Genomic DNA, 18071 nt, shown 5'->3' on the forward strand with positions numbered 1-18071 from the left:
CATCACCTGGGAACCTGCCATTTGTGCCCTTGGAGTGAAGCACTTCACTTATGTGAACCTACATGTGATCATCGTAAATTGCTTGCAAGGGAATGTCCACAATGAATTGTTGACCTCCCTTCTCATATATGACTTCACCTTACAACTTGTCATGTGTACCCATAGATTGGAGTGCTTCACTTATGTGAAGCTACATGTGATTATTGTAGATATTTTCTAAGGGCATTGGCCCATATTCTATCGTTGGCCTCCCTTACCTTCTATATATATATAAAGAGGGAGCCCTTCCAATCATCAACGTTGTACTTTTCTCTTGAATGTGGTTGCGTTGGAGTGATTCAATAGGGTTCATGAAGGAATCCTAAGAGAAGTTATGGATGGGAATAGGATATCTTTATTGGAGATTGTTTTGGTGACTAGGATTTATTCGTGTGAAGAATATAACATTGGAGATGTTCATCATTCATTAACAATTTTGTTCATCATGTCATTACAGATGTGAAAGAGGAGTGCATTAATCATCTTCTCTTTCTTGTATCTTTATTTGCACTCGGTCCCTCCCTTACAATTGCTAGTGTCTCTTGATTTCTTGAAGCATCTCGAAATCTAGGGTTAGGGTTTCATCCCATGGAAAATTGAGATTAAAGTTATGAGATGAAGCCTAGGATGTATTTGGTGAAGGATAAGAGAAAATGTTGTCTTTGAATACTTGTTTGAGTGATTCATCCACGCTCCTTGGTTGAACTAGATTTTGCATTTTGTTCCCCAGCTAGGGTTTTGGAGACGTAGAGGTTGTACTAGCCTTGTGATAAAGCTATGATATGTACATGAACTTCATATTATGCATTTTAATGAAGTTTTCAGCTATCCAACACATGTAAATCACAGATTTGATTTTCACCAATTTATGCTGTTCATGGTTTGTAATTTCCAGCTATCTGTGCTTTGATGATTTGATATAAGTTGAATTGTAACCCTGTCAAGTAATTTCACATTGTAGTTGAAGAAGAGAAGGGTTGTTTTGCTGCTATGTTTATAGTTGTAAACAATTGTTTTCCATATTTGGTTTGGGCATGATAAGATTGCCTTAAAATCCTAAAACTCATCATAACACTGATACATTCTCTTGGATTGCCTAGATTTTTGGGGTTGTTAAGTATTAAAATAGTCTACTTCTATCGTTGTTTTAATTATATTTTATAACATCCCTAACGTTGAAAATTCATAGGGTTGAGATCTAGGAAACCTGTGATTTTTCTTTTTTCATCGATTGCTATTTGTCCATACACATTCTACAGCTTAGGTCAATTTGTAAAGTATGTCACAAAATAATAAAATAAAAGTCCAATAAAAAAATAGTTAAAATGTAAGCATGACATCATTGTTTGATGGAGAAGACTTCCTGTAACATCAAGATGATGAATCCAAAAATAAGAGGTACAATCAATTACCCCTGAGTGAAATTTGTTCAGAATCCACAAGGCACAACACAAGACCAACTGTTCAATCAAAGAGCCTTGATGACTTAATATATGCTAATAAAAGAATAGTTCAAGTCAATGCATACCACATACTTACCAAGATGATTTCGCTCTGACAATAGCTCAAGATTGGTAACAAATGAGGGGCTTCTCTTATCTAGATTTACACTGGTTTTCTTCAACGTAGACAAGATGTTTTCAACTAATGATTCTGCAGCATCGTTATTTGAATTGGCTGCTGTTTCTTGAAATAAAACCTGACCTTTTCTATTTTTCATTTGAATGTTGGATTTTCTCATTGTTAATGAACTTCTACCAAGCTCACTAGTGAGGAAGTGACTGAAATCCAGATGATTGTTACAATCAATGAGCATTGATGACTCAATATATACTCATAAAAGAATAGTTCAAGTCAATGCCTCCAAAATACTGACCACGACAATTTTGCTCTGACAATAACTAAAGATTGGTAGCAAATCAGGGGCTTCTCTTATCTAGGTTTTACATTGGTTTTTTTTAACGTAGACAAGATGCTTTCAACTAATGAATCTACAGCATCATTATTTGAATCGGTTGCTGTTTGTTGAAATAAAATTTGACCTTTCCTATTTTTCTTTTGATTTTTGGAATTTCTCATTGTTAATGAACTTCCACCAAGCTCAGCAGTGAGGAAGTGATTAGTGTCCAAATGAGTATTACATCCAGAACAATCAACAAGACCATCCAAATTTTCATAGGACTGCTTTTTCAGGTGAGATTTCTCACTATCCTTACACGGTACATCCAACGTTTGAAGACCAGCATTGTTTTCTTCACTTCGTAGAATATTTTTGCCTTCTACAGCAATACAACTGTCTGCAGACCTGGTCCACTCTGCATCATATACCAGTGTATCAGAATATCCACAAGACTGCAGAGATGATATATCAAAGTCCTCCTGCAGTTGCATTAGCGAAGCAACATCAGGAGAACGATTATCTTGTAAACTCTTTTCATTGGAGGATGAGACTCTTTCTTCATATATTTGCACCACAATTGGCCCTAACTCTCCCCAATTTGCTTCGTCATCATTCACTGTATCCACACTTGTCAGTATGACCTCATTGGTAAAATCATGACTGACTGGCTTGCTCTCGTCTGCATTAATTCTCTTTTGTTTGTCCTTAAAAGCTCTACCACCTTGTTCTTCACTGTCCTGCAAATCATCAATGGGCCCTCTCCTCTCCTCTGTATCACTTCTCTCTGTTGTGTCAATATCCTTTAGAGTTCTGCCTTTCTGCATTTTGCTACTATGCTCCAAATTACCAACCTGCCTTGTCCTTTCTTCTGTGCCAGTATTCTTACGGCTCGCACCTTCTGGTTCTTTGCAACTCTGCTCTAAATGACTACTTGATGTTTTATCTTTATCATGTTCCCTCTCCGGAAACTTTTCACTGGAATATATCAAGTTGTATTGAATCTCCACTCTTGAAATAGCTTTTAAAAAAGAGGACAATTTCCCATACCCTAGCATTCTTTGATCGAGAGTGTATCCATATCTCTGGAAGAATAAAGATTTGAAGGAACTTATATGATATCCATCTGGGTTATTGCATAAAGCTTCATCAAGAAGTTTTTGACAATTGTGAACTACCTCTGTTCTAGACAGCTCGTTTTGGTTATAAATGACCACCGTACTGATTTCATCTGAAATAGATGCAAGTAAGTCTTCTACCTTAGAGAAACCATAAGATTTACTATCAAGCTTCCTATTGAATTCTCGGCTAAAAAGTGTCTCCAATTTGGTTATGGAGATGCTTCCATGATCTTTGTTGACAGTTATCAACCATTCCTTCAATACTTCAAAATTAGGGCACTGAACAGCACCATTTTCTCTTTCTACATTTTTATCATGCAAATAATTGTCAACACTTCTCAGTTCTTTTTCTTTTGTTAAGGACATGTTCTTGTCTTTAGGTTCAGGCTTGCACTTGTCGAAGGTTGAACTCAAAATCTCCACCTTATCTGTAGAAGCTGAATGGCTGTTACTATCTTTTCCAGGGATATTAAGTCTAAATGGAAACTTCCAAGAGCCTTCTTCCAGCCACTTCTTATCTTCAACCAAAATATTGATTAGATGATGGAGATTGTTTTGTCCAAGGTTACACAGCAGAATAGGTCCCTCTTTCTGGAGCATATTGATCATATCTTCTCTGCAAAAAGACAATCAAAATATTTTTATGAGAGTGAATTGTTAAAATAAAAAAAATAAGTGGAAAAAAAGAGCAAAAAATTTTATTGACATGCTGAAAAGCAGAACCAGCCAATCAAATCTCAGAAAATGAGTACTAAACAATATAAAGCATCAAATTTAACTTCAACTTGCCCTGTTTTACATGTTTTAGTTGTATAAACTTAATTATTTACAAATCCACAGCAGTTTTGAAAATGAAGATGCTGATTCCTTAAACAACAAAGCTCCAGTTGAACCTTTCCGCATCAATATAAACTGATTGAATTCTAAAACTAAGAGAGATTTGTGCTCCCAAAAAATTTCCTCTGCAAGAGAAATTTGAGCAGCAGCATAACTTTCACACCTCTTATTTTACTTTACCATACTCAACTAACAGCTACCACTTTAGATCATTGTCAAAAAAATCAGCGTTGGAAAAAAATTACCAAGATTCAAGACACTGGAAAAATCTCCGAAAAATCAGTAAAACCACCGTAATCATTTGAAAAAAAAAAACTTTTTTTTTCAATATTTTAAAAAGTATAAGCCAACAGAGGCATCAAATAAGCATGTTGGCACATAAATATAGAAAATACATCAACATATAAATGTAGTGGATGCCAAATCATGAATGATATATCAAAGTCGATACTAAATCCAGAATCTTAATAATTGTTCAATCAAGGACTCAAAACCGGAAGCTCAAAATCTCACAAAACTGACTCTGTAGCAAGATCTGATCACTGTGATGACTTTGATGCACCTGTAGTGGAACCAACATGATGGAATGTAGCAGGATCTTAACCATCCAATTACGCAGGCAATCTGGGGGTTAATAGGTCTCCCACACTCCAAGGAAGAATGCCACATATGCATCAAGACAAGGTCTAGCAATCAATGAGCAAGCTAACTCTATGGTTATGCTCATCACAGTCAATCAAGGATGATCAATACACCATGTACCGCACGTCACATGGAACACCCTCAAGGATCACGGAAACACTTTCAAAGTAACCCTGAAAGCTATAAAATGGGAGAGGTGTATAATGGAATAGATCATAGATATAATATCAGAGTCTTCGAGAAGATAAGGAGTAATCATGCCAAAAGAATTGGCCTAAAAAGGAGCATTATACAACCAAATTAAGGAAATTGTGACCGAGATATGGACAGAATAACAACTTCATAACGCTCTTTAGCCTTGTTGACCACTACCGGTCAACTACCCATGCAGTACCCCCCCCCTTTTTCTTTGCAAAAAGGGGTAGCACCTGATCGACGTGTCCGTGCCATCCTGCAGTCATCAACAGCTTGATCATCTTAATTGTAAACCCAGTCTGCATGTATGAATTGTAAATAATCTTAGCAGATATGAGTCGTTTATGTAAATTGCCTAGGTGGACCTAACTTTCTAATGATAATCTACGTCCCGGAAGGTTTTTCGTCTCACCGATCTATGATCGGCAGAGTTTTCCTTCAGCCTGACCCCAAAGCCGGGATGCATTTTGTTATTAGAACTTTAGGAGAATCCTAGTGTGTTAATCTGCTAGATTATAGTTGTGTCGCAGAAACTGGGTGATTTATGAGGGTCTATGATAAAGGGGTTTTCCCCCTTAAGATGTAAATTGTAAAAGTCATGATGTAATGTGTCTTGAGGGTTGGAAAATGTTTTAAATCCCCTCATGAGTCCTGAGTCCTAGGTCCTAGGTGATGTTTCCAAAGGCTTAGTTCGATGATCCATTTAAGAAAATAAATAAAATAATAAAATAATAAAATAATTAAAAAATTAAAAAATTGAAATAAATAAAAAATAATAATAAATTATAAAATAAAGCAAAAACCCTAAATAATAAAATAATAATATTTTGAGTGAATGCATGCAAAATATTATTTTTAATAATAAGTTAACAATTTCGACGGATGAGATTAAGAGATGTCTTGATCCTCATCGACGGTCGAGATCATTTCAACATGGATCAATCGAACTAGCCGTTGGGATCATTTCCTTTAAGTAGGGTGCTAGGGGTCATTTCAGATCATTGGATCTGTGAGTCTTGTACTGAAGAAGCTCTCTTGTAAACTGTTTCTGGTTAATAAAAGAAGACTTTGGGGTCCAAATCTAGTTGGTGTTACTCTCGGGAAATGCTGTGAGATTGTTTAATTTTCTGCATATTTTATTTTTCGGCCATTAATAATAGCTTATTGTAGAGTATTGTGAGCACAGGTATCTTGTTCACTTGCTAGGGTTTGAATGGTATTAGGGTTTCTGGAGTAATGGCAGGTATCTCCATTGCTTTCTGAGATCTAATATTGTTTTCTCCCTCTTTACTGATGGTTGAAGTGAGCTGTGCAGGGAACTCTTAATAAAGAAGATTAGTGGGCGTTTGGGGAAGTTCTCGGCTGAACCAGCCAACTCCCGCAAGCATTTTTTGTTGAGCCCAGTTGGATTTAATCCTGGGTCTATCATTCAGTTTATTTTTCCAATTTGCATGAGAGATTTTCTTAAGTGCTTCATAGTGAAAATCTGAAGTTTTTATTCTTTAAAATATTTTTGTGCTTATTGCTGAATCTGGCTGTTAAGGGGCCAAAATCTGTAAATTAATCAAGTTGATCTAGGGTTTCAAATTTTTGCTTTATGCAGTTTTCATTAGGGTTTTGTCTTTTTGCAATTGCAGGACCGCCGTCAATCTTCTCGCCCACTGCACCTGTAATGATAAACGCCAATCCGGTATATTTATGATAAATCAATGACAGTTTGTTCTGGATCCATTTCAAGGAGCGTATGCCTGTGTGTAAAGCAAAATTGCCGACGTAAAAATATTCTTCTCCAGCATTTTGATAAGCAAGTCGATATTCATAGGTATATATCAGTTTCGTGGCCCCGGATCGCATGTATTTTCTATGTAAACACCGCCGTCAAGGATATTTGAGCCGCAGACGAAGATCATTCACCGCAGAGAAAAGCGTTTAACCCTCATGATAATCAAATCTCAGTCGAAGCACTCAGGATTACGATTTTTGGCTCTGGTTATATTATCATTGAGCATTCTGAGCGTATGTGTGATTGATTGCCGTCGTGAACGTCTTCGATTTCCAGCCCCACGAAATCGTAGCAATTTCATTGCATACGGCTTAGCAGTTTCAGATATATCAAAACGAGGGTCAAGACCTTTTCCAATGCCATCCGGTCACTGAAATTTTCAGGCATCAAATTGAGTATGTACGCAGGTATAAAGACGCAGCAGTTAACGTGAAGTCGTGCCAGGATAAACTCAAAATCGTTCAGGTTATCGTTCCATTCGTAAACATTTCAGGTAAGCTTCCTTTCTATCCATTACGCCATTGAAATATCGTGCTACGCTTTCCTTTTAGAGTTTACGCATAGGTATTTTCTCACTGTTTTGGTTTTACGCATTAGTTAGGGTATAATTCTCCTTTTTAGATTCAATCGTTTTCAAATTTTATGTGCCTTCATTTATTTTATCAGAAAACAAAAAATCGTAATATATTTTGATTTACATTACGTTTTGATTTGTTTTTTTTTATTATTTTCTTGCTTTAGACTAAGTAAGATTTTCAATTTAGGCTTAGTTTTATTATTAGGTTTTGATGTTATGTTTTAATTAGTCTTTGATGTTTTAGATTTAGGCATTGTTAATTTGTAATTATTTAAATTTTTTTTATTTTTTAGTTTAATATTTTATTTTGTTTAGATTTTAATTTAATTTCATTTTTTGGAAAAATCATAAAAAATAAAAAATTAATTAATTAATTAATTAAAAATAAATAAATAAATAAAAATTAAAAAAAATTTTGAAAAGCATAAAAAGCATCGTGGAAATTTTTGCCAGATTCAGGGAGTTGTCATGTTATATCTTTATTGCCGAGATTTAAATTTTCAAGTCTGGATGCGAATATGATATCTGGTTAATGATTTGTGATTCTCGTGGTGGTTTGAAGCATTCATCTCTTCAAAATTCTCAGTTGTTGGATATCTTGCATCGTTCAAGTTAAGCTTTGATGATTGCTCTTAATGAGTTCATATTCCTGCAGCATCTGATAATTAATCGATTAAACATTAACTCCACAAGGCACTGGTCTTCTAACTTCTAAATTCTTTTAGTGCTTATCATATCGTGTCTCCCAACCAGCTGGTCGACAGTTGGTCTTCATCATATCATAGGGTCTACCCCCCTTAGCCGCGGGAGACAGGCTTAAACGGAGAGATCGGGGATCAGAGTGACAGCCCCCGGTCTGAGGGTTGTCGTGTCAATCTGCGCGACAACATTTTTTGGCGCCGTTGCCGGGGACACTTTTTTCTCGGTGTTTCAACGACAATCATCCTTCTCATTTCTTATCTTTTCATCTGGCCCGGCAACGCCAACATTTTTTGGCGCCGTCTTCGAGGAAAGAGTTTTTCTGGTCCTGGAGTTTCATCGACATTCATCTTCCCATCTTTCTCATCTCTCATTTGAGCTGGCAGATTCAACCTTTGGGATTATCATTTGGATCTTTTATTGCCTTTCGTCATATCAGCAGCATCTTTTCGGTTTGTTTCTTGTTTGGGTGGCGACTCCATTTTCTCATTTTTCCCAGACAAGAAGCCTTCTTCATATCTGCTTGTTGGTTGATTTTTGGATCTTAGAATCAGATTCATTGTTCAAGTGGCGACTCCACTTCTTTCATCTATTGACTTTCTTGAGCAGAGGTCTCGTTCTATCATCCTTTTAATCCCTTATCATTCATCATGGATTATTCATTTAAACCATGTCGTTTTACTGAACGTCTCCATGATTTTCCGGAAGAGGCCATTTCTAAATTACCTATTTTCTCGGGTGGTGATTCAATCGCTGTTAGAAGGCATCTAGGCTTGTTTACTCGCATAATGATCATATATTGTAGACCCCCTCAGTTTAATCATGAAGATATCAAAATGCGTCTATTTGTCCTTTCTTTAGAAGATGATGCTTTGAATTGGTTTAACAATTTTCCTAAGGATTCTTTCACTTCTTTACAAGACATTGTCAATGCTTTTAAAGATAGATATGGTTATCCAAACAGCGTGCCTTCTGCCCCTAAAATTGTGCAAAAGAAAGAAAGTAATCTTATAAAAGATCCAGCTGTTGAAGAAAGTTTTCAAGATCAGAATGTGTCATCCACCGGAACTATCGCAGACCAAGTTCATGATAGTGGAAAATCAGGGATAAACGACAACGAAAAGGAAGAGCAAAAGCAAATTATACAAGATCTAATGATGCTGGTGAAAAATATGGAAAGCAATCAAACTAATTATGTCAATGATGTGAAAACTTTATGCACCCACCTTGAAAAACGTAATAGGGAGATGGAGATTGTGCAAAATCAGCATGCTAAAGAAATTGAGGCCATGAAAACTAAGTATGAAACAGAAATTAGAATCATGCATAGCAAGATGTCAGGATTAGAGGAAAATATGGTGACCATGAAAACTGATCATGATAGGGAAATTGATTCTATGCAAAACAAGTTATTAACTATGGATGAAGAAATGACTATCATGACGTTTGATCATAATAATCAGTTGGCCGCCATGCAAGCAAATCATAAAGAAGAAATAAACTCCATGCAGCATTGCTTGATGGACATAAAGGAAAAGAACGATAAAGTAATAAAAGATATGGAAGAACACCATGCCAGGCAAATCAGTGCTATAAAGGTTGAACATTCTAGTCAGATGGATGCCATTAAAATACAGGTTCAAAAATTTCAACAATGGTCAGAGGATAAGAGAGACCAGGGGACATCAACAGATCAGGAACCTTCTCATTTGTCGCAACAAGTTCCATCCTATTATGAGGAGGTCATTGGTTTGATTGAAAGATGGCTAATTGAAGGTGATCCAGATAGACTGAAAAATGATAAAGATCAGATGCAGGATAAAGAAAGACATGTCACGCATATCTCACATACTTCATCTGATAGCTTTGAAACAGAAAGTTCCACGTCATCAGTAATACAGCCTGCTTCAAAGAAAAAGCGCAAGAGAAAGAAAATGAGAAGAAGATTTGATGCATCAGACGACCGCGAGCAGCTTGATTTTCGGATAGGAAAAAGTCCTACCTTATGCAGAATTGGACATGGCACATCCGACAAGCAGCCGACAGATTTTCCTGAAAGCAGGCAAATGCTCAATATACACTATATTGAACACATCTGATGCCATGGGGCATCCTTTGTATCGTATTTCTAACCCTATTCCTTGTTTTTTCCGCATTTTCATTTCTGTTTTAGGATTAGATTTACTTTTCTAGATAGTTAATAAGCGAAGAGCTTTTATCTTTCCTGTGCTTAATGTATATGATGATTCTTGGATGAACGCTACTTATGTTTTGTTGTGTGTTGCGTGGATGCAAATTCTGGATTCTCACATTCCTACAGTGCAGCAACGTGTCTCCAAGTAGAGCCAGATGTTGACCACTACTGGTCAACTACCCATGCAGTACCCCCCCCCCCCTTTTTCTTTGCAAAAATGGGTAGCACCTGATCGACGTGTCCGTGCCATCCTGTAGTCATCAACAGCTTGATCATCTTAATTGTAAACCCAGTCTGCATGTATGAATTGTAAATAATCTTAGCAGATATGAGTCGTTTATGTAAAATTGCCTAGGTGGACCTAACTTTCTAATGATAATCTACGTCCCGGAAGGTTTTTCGTCTCACCGATCTATGATCGGCAGAGTTTTCCTTCAGCCTGACCCCAAAGCCGGGATGCATTTTGTTATTAGAACTTTAGGAGAATCCTAGTGTGTTAATCTGCTAGATTATAGTTGTCGCAGAAACTGGGTGATTTATGAGGGTCTATGATAAAGGGGTTTTCCCCCTTAAGATGTAAATTGTAAAAGTCATGATGTAATGTGTCTTGAGGGTTGGAAAATGTTTTAAATCCCCTCATGAGTCCTAAGTCCTAGGTCCTAGGTGATGTTTCCAAAGGCTTAGTTCGATGATCCATTTAAGAAAATAAATAAAATAATAAAATAATTAAAAAATTAAAAAAATGAAATAAATAAAAAATTATAAAATAAAGCAAAAACCCTAAATAATAAAATAAGAATATTTTGAGTGAATGCATGCAAAATATTATTTTTAATAATAAGTTAACAATTTCGACGGATGAGATTAAGAGATGTCTTGATCCTCATTGACGGTCGAGATCATTTCGACATGGATCAATCGAACTAGCCGTTGGGATCATTTCCTTTAAGTAGGGTGCTAGGGGTCATTTCAGATCATTGGATCTGTGAGTCTTGTACTGAAGAAGCTCTCTTGTAAACTATTTCTAGTTAATAAAAGAAGACTTTGGGGTCCAAATCTAGCTGGTGTTACTCTCTGGAAATGCTGTGAGATTGTTTAATTTTCTGCATATTTTATTTTTCGGCCATTAATAATAGCTTATTGTAGAGTATTGTGAGCACAGGTATCTTGTTCACTTGCTAGGGTTTGAATGGTATTAGGGTTTCTGGAGTAATGGCAGGTATCTCCATTGCTTTCTGATATCTCATAGTGTTTTCTCCCTCTTTACTGATGGTTGAAGTGAGCTGTGCAGGGAACTCTTGATAAAGAGGATTAGTGGGCGTTTGGGGAAGTTCTCGGCTGAACCAGCCAACTCCTACAAGCATTTTTTGCTGAGCCCAGTTGGATTTGATCCTGGGTCTATCATTCAGTTTATTTTTCCAATTTGCATGAGAGATTTTCTTAAGTGCTTCATAGTGAAAATCTGAAGTTTTTATTCTTTAAAATATTTCTGTGCTTATTGCTGAATCTGGCTGTTAAGGGGCCAAAATTTGTAAATTAATCAAGTTGATCTAGGGTTTCAAATTTTTGCTTTATGCAGTTTTCATTAGGGTTTTGTCTTTTTGCAATTGCAGGACCGCCGTCAATCTTCTCGCCCACTGCACCTGTAATGATAAACGCCAATCCGGTATATTTATGATAAATCAATGACAGTTTGTTCTGGATCCATTTCAAGGAGCGTATGCCTGTGTGTAAAGCAAAACTGCCGGCGTGAAAATATTCTGCTCCAGCATTTTGATAAGCAAGTCGATATTCATAGGTATATATCGGTTTCGTGGCCCCGGATCGCATGTATTTTCTGTGTAAACACCGCCGTCAAGGGTATTTGAGCCGCAGACGAAGATCATTCACCGCAGAGAAAAGCGTTTAACCCTCATGATAATCAAATCTCAGTCGAAGCACTCAGGATTACGATTTTTGGCTCTGGTTATATTATCATTCAGCATTCTGAGCGTATGTGTGATTGATTGCCGTCGTGAACGTCTTCGATTTCTAGCCCCACGAAATCGTAGCAATTTCATTGCATACGGCTTAGCAGTTTCAGATATATCAAAACGAGGGTCAAGACCTTTTCCAATGCCATCTGGTCACTGAAATTTTCAGGCATCAAATTGAGTATGTACGCAGGTATAAAGACGCAGCAGTTAACGTGAAGCCGTGCCAGGATAAACTCAAAATCGTTCAGGTTATCGTTCCATTCGTAAACATTTCAAGTAAGCTTCCTTTCTATCCATTACGCCATTGAAATATCGTGCTACGCTTTCCTTTTAGAGTTTACGCACAGGTAATTTCTCACTGTTTTGGTTTTACGCTTTAGTTAGGGTATAGTTTTCCTTTTTAGATTCAATCGTTTTAAAATTATATGTGCGTTTATCAGAAAACAAAAAATCGTAATATATTTTGATTTACATTACGTTTTGATTTGTTTTTTTTTATTATTTGCTTGCTTTAGACTAAGATTTTCAATTTAGGCTTAGTTTTATTATTAGGTTTTGATGTTATGTTTTAATTAGTCTTTGATGTTTTAGATTTAGGCATTGTTAGTTTGTAATTATTTAATTTTTTTTTATTTTTTAGTTTAGGATTTTATTTTGTTTAGATTTTAATTTAATTTCATTTTTTGGAAAAATCATAAAAAATAATAAAATAAATAAAATAAAATAAAAATAAAAATAAAAAATTTTGAAAAGCATAAAAAGCATCGTGGAAATTTTTGCCAAATTCAGGGAGTTGTCATGTTATATCTTTATTGCCGAGATTTAAATTTTCAAGTCTGGATGCGAATATGATATCTGGTTAATGATTTGTGATTCTCGTGGTGGTTTGAAGCATTCATCTCTTCAAAATTCTCAGTTGTTGGATATCTTGCATCGTTCAAGTTAAGCTTTGATGATTGCTCCTAATGAGTTCATATTCCTGCAGCATCTGATAATTAATCGATTAAATATTAACTCCACAAGGCACTGGTCTTCTAACTTCTAAATTCTTTTAGTGCTTATCATATCGTGTCTCCCAACCAGCTGGTCGACAGTTGGTCTTCATCATATCATAGGGTCTACCCCCCTTAGCCGCGGGAGACAGGCTTAAACGGAGGGATCGGGGATCAGAGTGACAACCCCCGGTCTGAGGGTTGTCGTGTCAATCTGCGCGACAACAAGCCTTTAAATCGAATCCCATGTATTGTCATGCAAAGGTCATGTAATGACCAAGAAGGAAAGCACCACTGGCAGGGAGGGAAGTGATCCTAGGATAAGTATTCAGAAGCCTTGAAGAAATCAGTTCCAAAACCTAAAACTGTAGTGGAGGTTTGTCATGAGTTTTGCACATTTGTATCCACCAAGGCTATATATGCAGATGTGGATGACGTGGAGGATAAGAAGATCATGGATCTAGTTCAATAGTGGAACTACCATGGTGTGGAGACCAATCATCTTGAATTTCTCCATCAAGCTGTTATCACTAATTGCGAATAACTCATCAACTGAAATGAACCCAAATACAAATGGCTTCATCATTCAATGAAGCAAAACAAATTGGTAGCAAAGAAGATTGAGGAGCTTGTATATGTTCATTTCAACCTCTTCCTTCTATCAAATAAGAGCCCAAATTACCAAAAGAAGCCCACAAAGTAGTGAGAGATGGAGTAAAAGATAGCCAACTCGGTCATGCCCTTGAATGCCATGACTCATCCCAGTTTGACAATGATGAATCAGCAATCACTGCCTTAAGTGGAGCCTATGCATCAAAATCCAATTATGCCACATTTCCCAATATTTTCAGCCTCCCGCAAAAATTAAATGAACAAAGTAGAACTTTAGTATCAATATGATGAAAACATTCTTGATAATATATTACCAGCAGTATGACCAAGGCTCTATCCCCAGCAGGCATGCTCCTCCTAAAACAGTTGAGACAGGTGTTCTAGGTAATTTTGAAAGAAATTAAAGCCCTTAACTTGTGGCACTCTCAATAAAAAGTAGCCCCTCAAAAGGGACAAAAGTTTCCATAGAAAAAGGAAAATTATGTGCATACCATCATGTATATGTGGGTGTGTATACATACAAATCAATAGGAATAAAAATTGTAAGCAACAAGCTTGATATAACCAATAAAAAACTATCTGTTACCTTGACTTTGCTTTTGAGACAATAACAGAACCTCTGTTGCTCTGAAGATAACTCTTAACATCATTCCAAAATTCTGGCTTAGAGAATACATGATCATCTTCTAGTTGGGATAAAACCTGATGATCAGAGGTGTTTCCTTCAATATCAGCAGATTTATTTTGTCTATCAACAGCATCACCATGACAAGGTGAAGTCTGGCCAGCATTCCCTCTGAGAGTAGGTAGCCAACCTGTCCACGGACTCCAGTCCTGTGAAAGCCAGCTAAGAATTTGTGCAGTTGAACTATTAGACCTCTTAGAGTTTCCTTTGTCTTGTCTTTTCAATTCACACCCAACTCCAACTTCTGAAGATGATGAGTTGTAAATTGGAGATTTAGAAATCCATTCCCTGAAGGAAAATCTACTTTTTACTGACTTGTTGAAGGCTTCATCTAGATTGTTTTGGTGCTTCACATTGAGATTTCTTCTATCAACTCCCACGCTACCACTTCTACTATTTCTTTCAACAGCATCTGTGCTAATTTCTTTTATCTCTCCATTCTTCAAACCATGAACCTTTCCACTGTTGTTTACCAACCCTATTCCAAACCAGTTTCCTAAAAATCTGCCAATAAAACTCCATTGTGTCTTGGATGTTTGGTCCTGAATGTCATCAGACTGTCCCCCACTGGCAGCTGCATTTGTCACTTTCTCCTGTGCAAAATGGGTTGATTCTTCACCAATAACATAATCCTTTGAGTTTAATTTAGGAAATGAACTTGAGGATTTCCCTGTAGTCTCCACCTGTTCATCTCTTTTATCCTTCTCTTTGAGTCCATCAGCTGACTCAATTGGTAGTGACTTTGTTTTAGTTTTGGAATTCTTTGTGAATTTTGGATATGCATAATATATCCAAGTTTTACCATCAGTTGAAATACAACGGTCCAATTTTAAAATGTTTGGCATTGCAAGCAAAAAACGTAAGAATTTTTTGTACCCAAAATAATCTTTGTCAACTTTAATATCATTTCTTACAATTTCTGACTGCAGTTCTGCAATGTTTAGACCCTTTGGATATGAATACAAGATATTTTCTATCTGTGCCATCACTGTTTTAGGAATTTGACGAGGCCCACAGATTGATTCTTGATTAGATTCTGTTTCAAATCCTTCAGAACGTCGAGGTACTGTATTACTATTGGCTTCAAACTCTATATCTCGAAAGGCATCTTCAACAGGGCCAACAGGTTCACCATACCAGGAACCCGGAATACCATCAGGAGGATGATTGAATTGCTTGCCTCGAAGCCCTCTTCCTCTAACAAGCGAATTCCACTGCCACACAATGCTTGCAGCATTACAGAGTGCAGTTGAAGAAGTTTCTCTGTTTGCAACTAAAATATTGTAGTTCTTCATCCGCAAGCGGTGTACAATGCTAGAGAAATCTCCATCTCCAGATATCAGGAATAAATGTGCAGGTGGAGGGTTTTGTGAAGTCCAGAGAACCAAATCAACTAACAGAGCTCTGTCAGCACTGTCCTTTCCACCTGTTGTAGTACAAGTTATTACCATTCCCATTTCTAATGCATGTATCCAACATTGCTACAGAAGAGGAATTAAAGCAATTACAGCTTGACAGTGACAAAAACATGTTTCATATTCCACCTCTCATCAATGCTTCTGTCCAAATACAGAAACAAGTCAACAAATGACTTTAAGAAAATTGTTGAATGGTATTTTACTATTTTCCATGTTGGAAACAGTAAATGAAACCCTCCTGAGAAAGAAATATAGAAAAATACACATCCAAATGGTTGCATCAAGAGAAGTCATCTTCAGGGGGTTGGGGGTTGGGATAAACTTGAGAGGATTGCAAGATAAAATAACAATAAAATATAATTTTGAAGAAAAATAAGCAAATCTATCTCATGTTCAAAAAGAAAAGATTTCTTAGAAAAGTGATTAGCAATCAATGTCAAACATGTTATCCTGATTTGAACCCAAAGGACTCATCTCAACTGAATAAGAAGAAATGACATCGAGATAGAGGAATGGGACAATTTCAATTTTGAGGATATGTCACCCTACTGGGAAGATCATAATAGGTCAGAAAGTCTGTCTTCTCAAAGATAACATCTTCAGTGTCTGATATGCTATCTGAGAAGATCACAGGAAATGAGGATGCTGAAGAAGAGAAACACTCGGAACTTGCTATTTGCTAAGACAAGGAAAGATTTGGTTCGTTTCAGGAACATGTTTTAATAGTCATCTCAGAGAGTTCTGTTGTTCAACAACAGTAAATGCTACGATTATCATAACATGGGTGCACCCCTCTGTTATCCCAATGTTCAGGGACTGCAGGAGAGGGAGATGAGGTTCAGATCAGTATAGTTTGACTCGTGGGAGACTCCGCAAATTTGCTGAGTCTATCCAAATCACCGCTGAGAAATTTGTCTGGTTATTAAAGTCAACATGAAAGCTTTTGTAAAATTAAAAAGTTGAAGGTTTTACTAAAATAAGGTCCGAAGTTTGACCATGTTGCTACATCTATTAAAAAACAAAAATGTGATGAAGGATTGTGCAACTGTTCAAAATGTAACTAGTGTTGGTCTTCATAATATAATTCAAAATGTATCATTGACGTATTTATAATATTCATTTATTATACTCATTACTATATTTCATTTTTGGTCAAAGCATGTTCTTCATGCTTATTAGAGTCAAAAAGAAAAATTACTTTGAGTCAAATAAACCATACTTGAGTCATGTCCCATTTGGAAATGTATAGGAAAAAGAACTTTGAATTTATTATTGAGTCAAAGTTGGAATCGGGGCATCTTTCAAGACGAAGTATCAAATCCCTCCAGAGTAGCAGCTGAATCTCTGGTGATTCTAAGCCATTTCCCGCATGACAAGGGCTTAGCTCCTCCTAGGATTATTGTGGAAGAATGTCCAGATCGTAGTGTCCCATGGGCTTATTTCGATGGTGCGTCTGTTGATGATGGGCGCAGAAGCGGAGGGGGGTTCGTTCTTCACCTGTCAGATTCCCACTCATTTCGTGTCAAGCTTGGGTTGGGGAATGGTTCCAACAATTCTGCTGAGCTTTCAGCATGCAAAAGTCTTCTTTCCTTCTCATTAGAAATGGGGATTTCTCGCATCCAGCTGTATGGGGACTCACTCCTGGTGGTCAATTGGCTCAGTCAAACTCAACAGTGCAGGAACCTTTTATTGCAGCCTTTAGTTGAAGAGATCTTGCGACTAAAATTAACGTTCACTTCCTTCTTCTGTGCTCACGTTTACAGGGAGCGGAACCAGGCGGCTGACAGATTATCAAAAGATGCAATTCTAATGGAGCAAGGTCTATGGCATATTACAGAATTTTCAACTGATGGCTCACGTTCACACACTAGACGGCCCTATGGGGCTGAAAACTGACCTTTTTTTTGTAATTCTGAATCCCAGGCAAAGGGTTGTTTTGTGGCTTGCCATGACAAGTAGATGGTCAGGGAACTCTTAATCATCCAGGCAGTTTAGACGAGGATGTCTCATTACCCTCTGTTGGATACAGATTTTTGTTTCGCTTGAAAGCCCTTCGTTGCTTAACAAAAGCAAAATCATTGAAACATACCACAGGTATGTATGCTGAATGTAACAACTTTCCTTGCTCATGAATAGAAGTTACAATTTTTTCCTAGGAAAAAAAAGAGTATTGAGTCAAAGTCCACCAAAATGGTCAAAGTCAGCCCTTCTTGGGACAAGTCAGCCTGGGCGTCCGAGAGCCACCTATTCGACCTCCTGGAACAGCTATATATAAGAAGCCAGTTCGACCAATTGGAGATCATCCATTCAACCTACAAGAGGGATCTGAAATCAGCGAGAAAGAGGAGTCAAAAGAGAAAAAATCGAAGTAAAAGACGAGAAGAAATTCCCAAGTTTGACCAAG

The 18071-nt window shown here is 36.9% G+C and overlaps 1 protein-coding gene across 3 annotated transcripts in view; it reads right to left on the minus strand.

Moving 5' to 3' along the window:
• Positions 1 to 1424: 1424 nt before the first annotated feature.
• LOC149179881 (uncharacterized) overlaps positions 1425 to 18071 on the minus strand; it is a 131235-nt gene continuing 114588 nt past the window's right edge. For 2 of the 3 annotated variants that reach the window (XM_089415833.1, XM_089415836.1), the window contains 2 exons: positions 14151 to 15675; positions 1427 to 3673 (listed from right to left, as the gene is read on the minus strand). In XM_089415833.1, the coding sequence (XP_089271959.1) occupies positions 1972 to 3673; positions 14151 to 15675 (3227 nt within the window). In that variant the 3' untranslated portion in view covers positions 1427 to 1971. Of the gene's footprint in view, positions 3674 to 14150; positions 15676 to 18071 lie in introns of all 3 variants that reach the window. The other variant, XM_089415835.1, reaches the window with a different exon arrangement.

The sequence above is a fragment of the Pinus tabuliformis genome, chromosome 3_2 (assembly GCF_031772625.1).
Source record: "Pinus tabuliformis cultivar Carrire ecotype Pingquan chromosome 3_2, CPIR1, whole genome shotgun sequence".
NCBI classification, from domain to species: Eukaryota; Viridiplantae; Streptophyta; class Pinopsida; order Pinales; family Pinaceae; genus Pinus; species Pinus tabuliformis.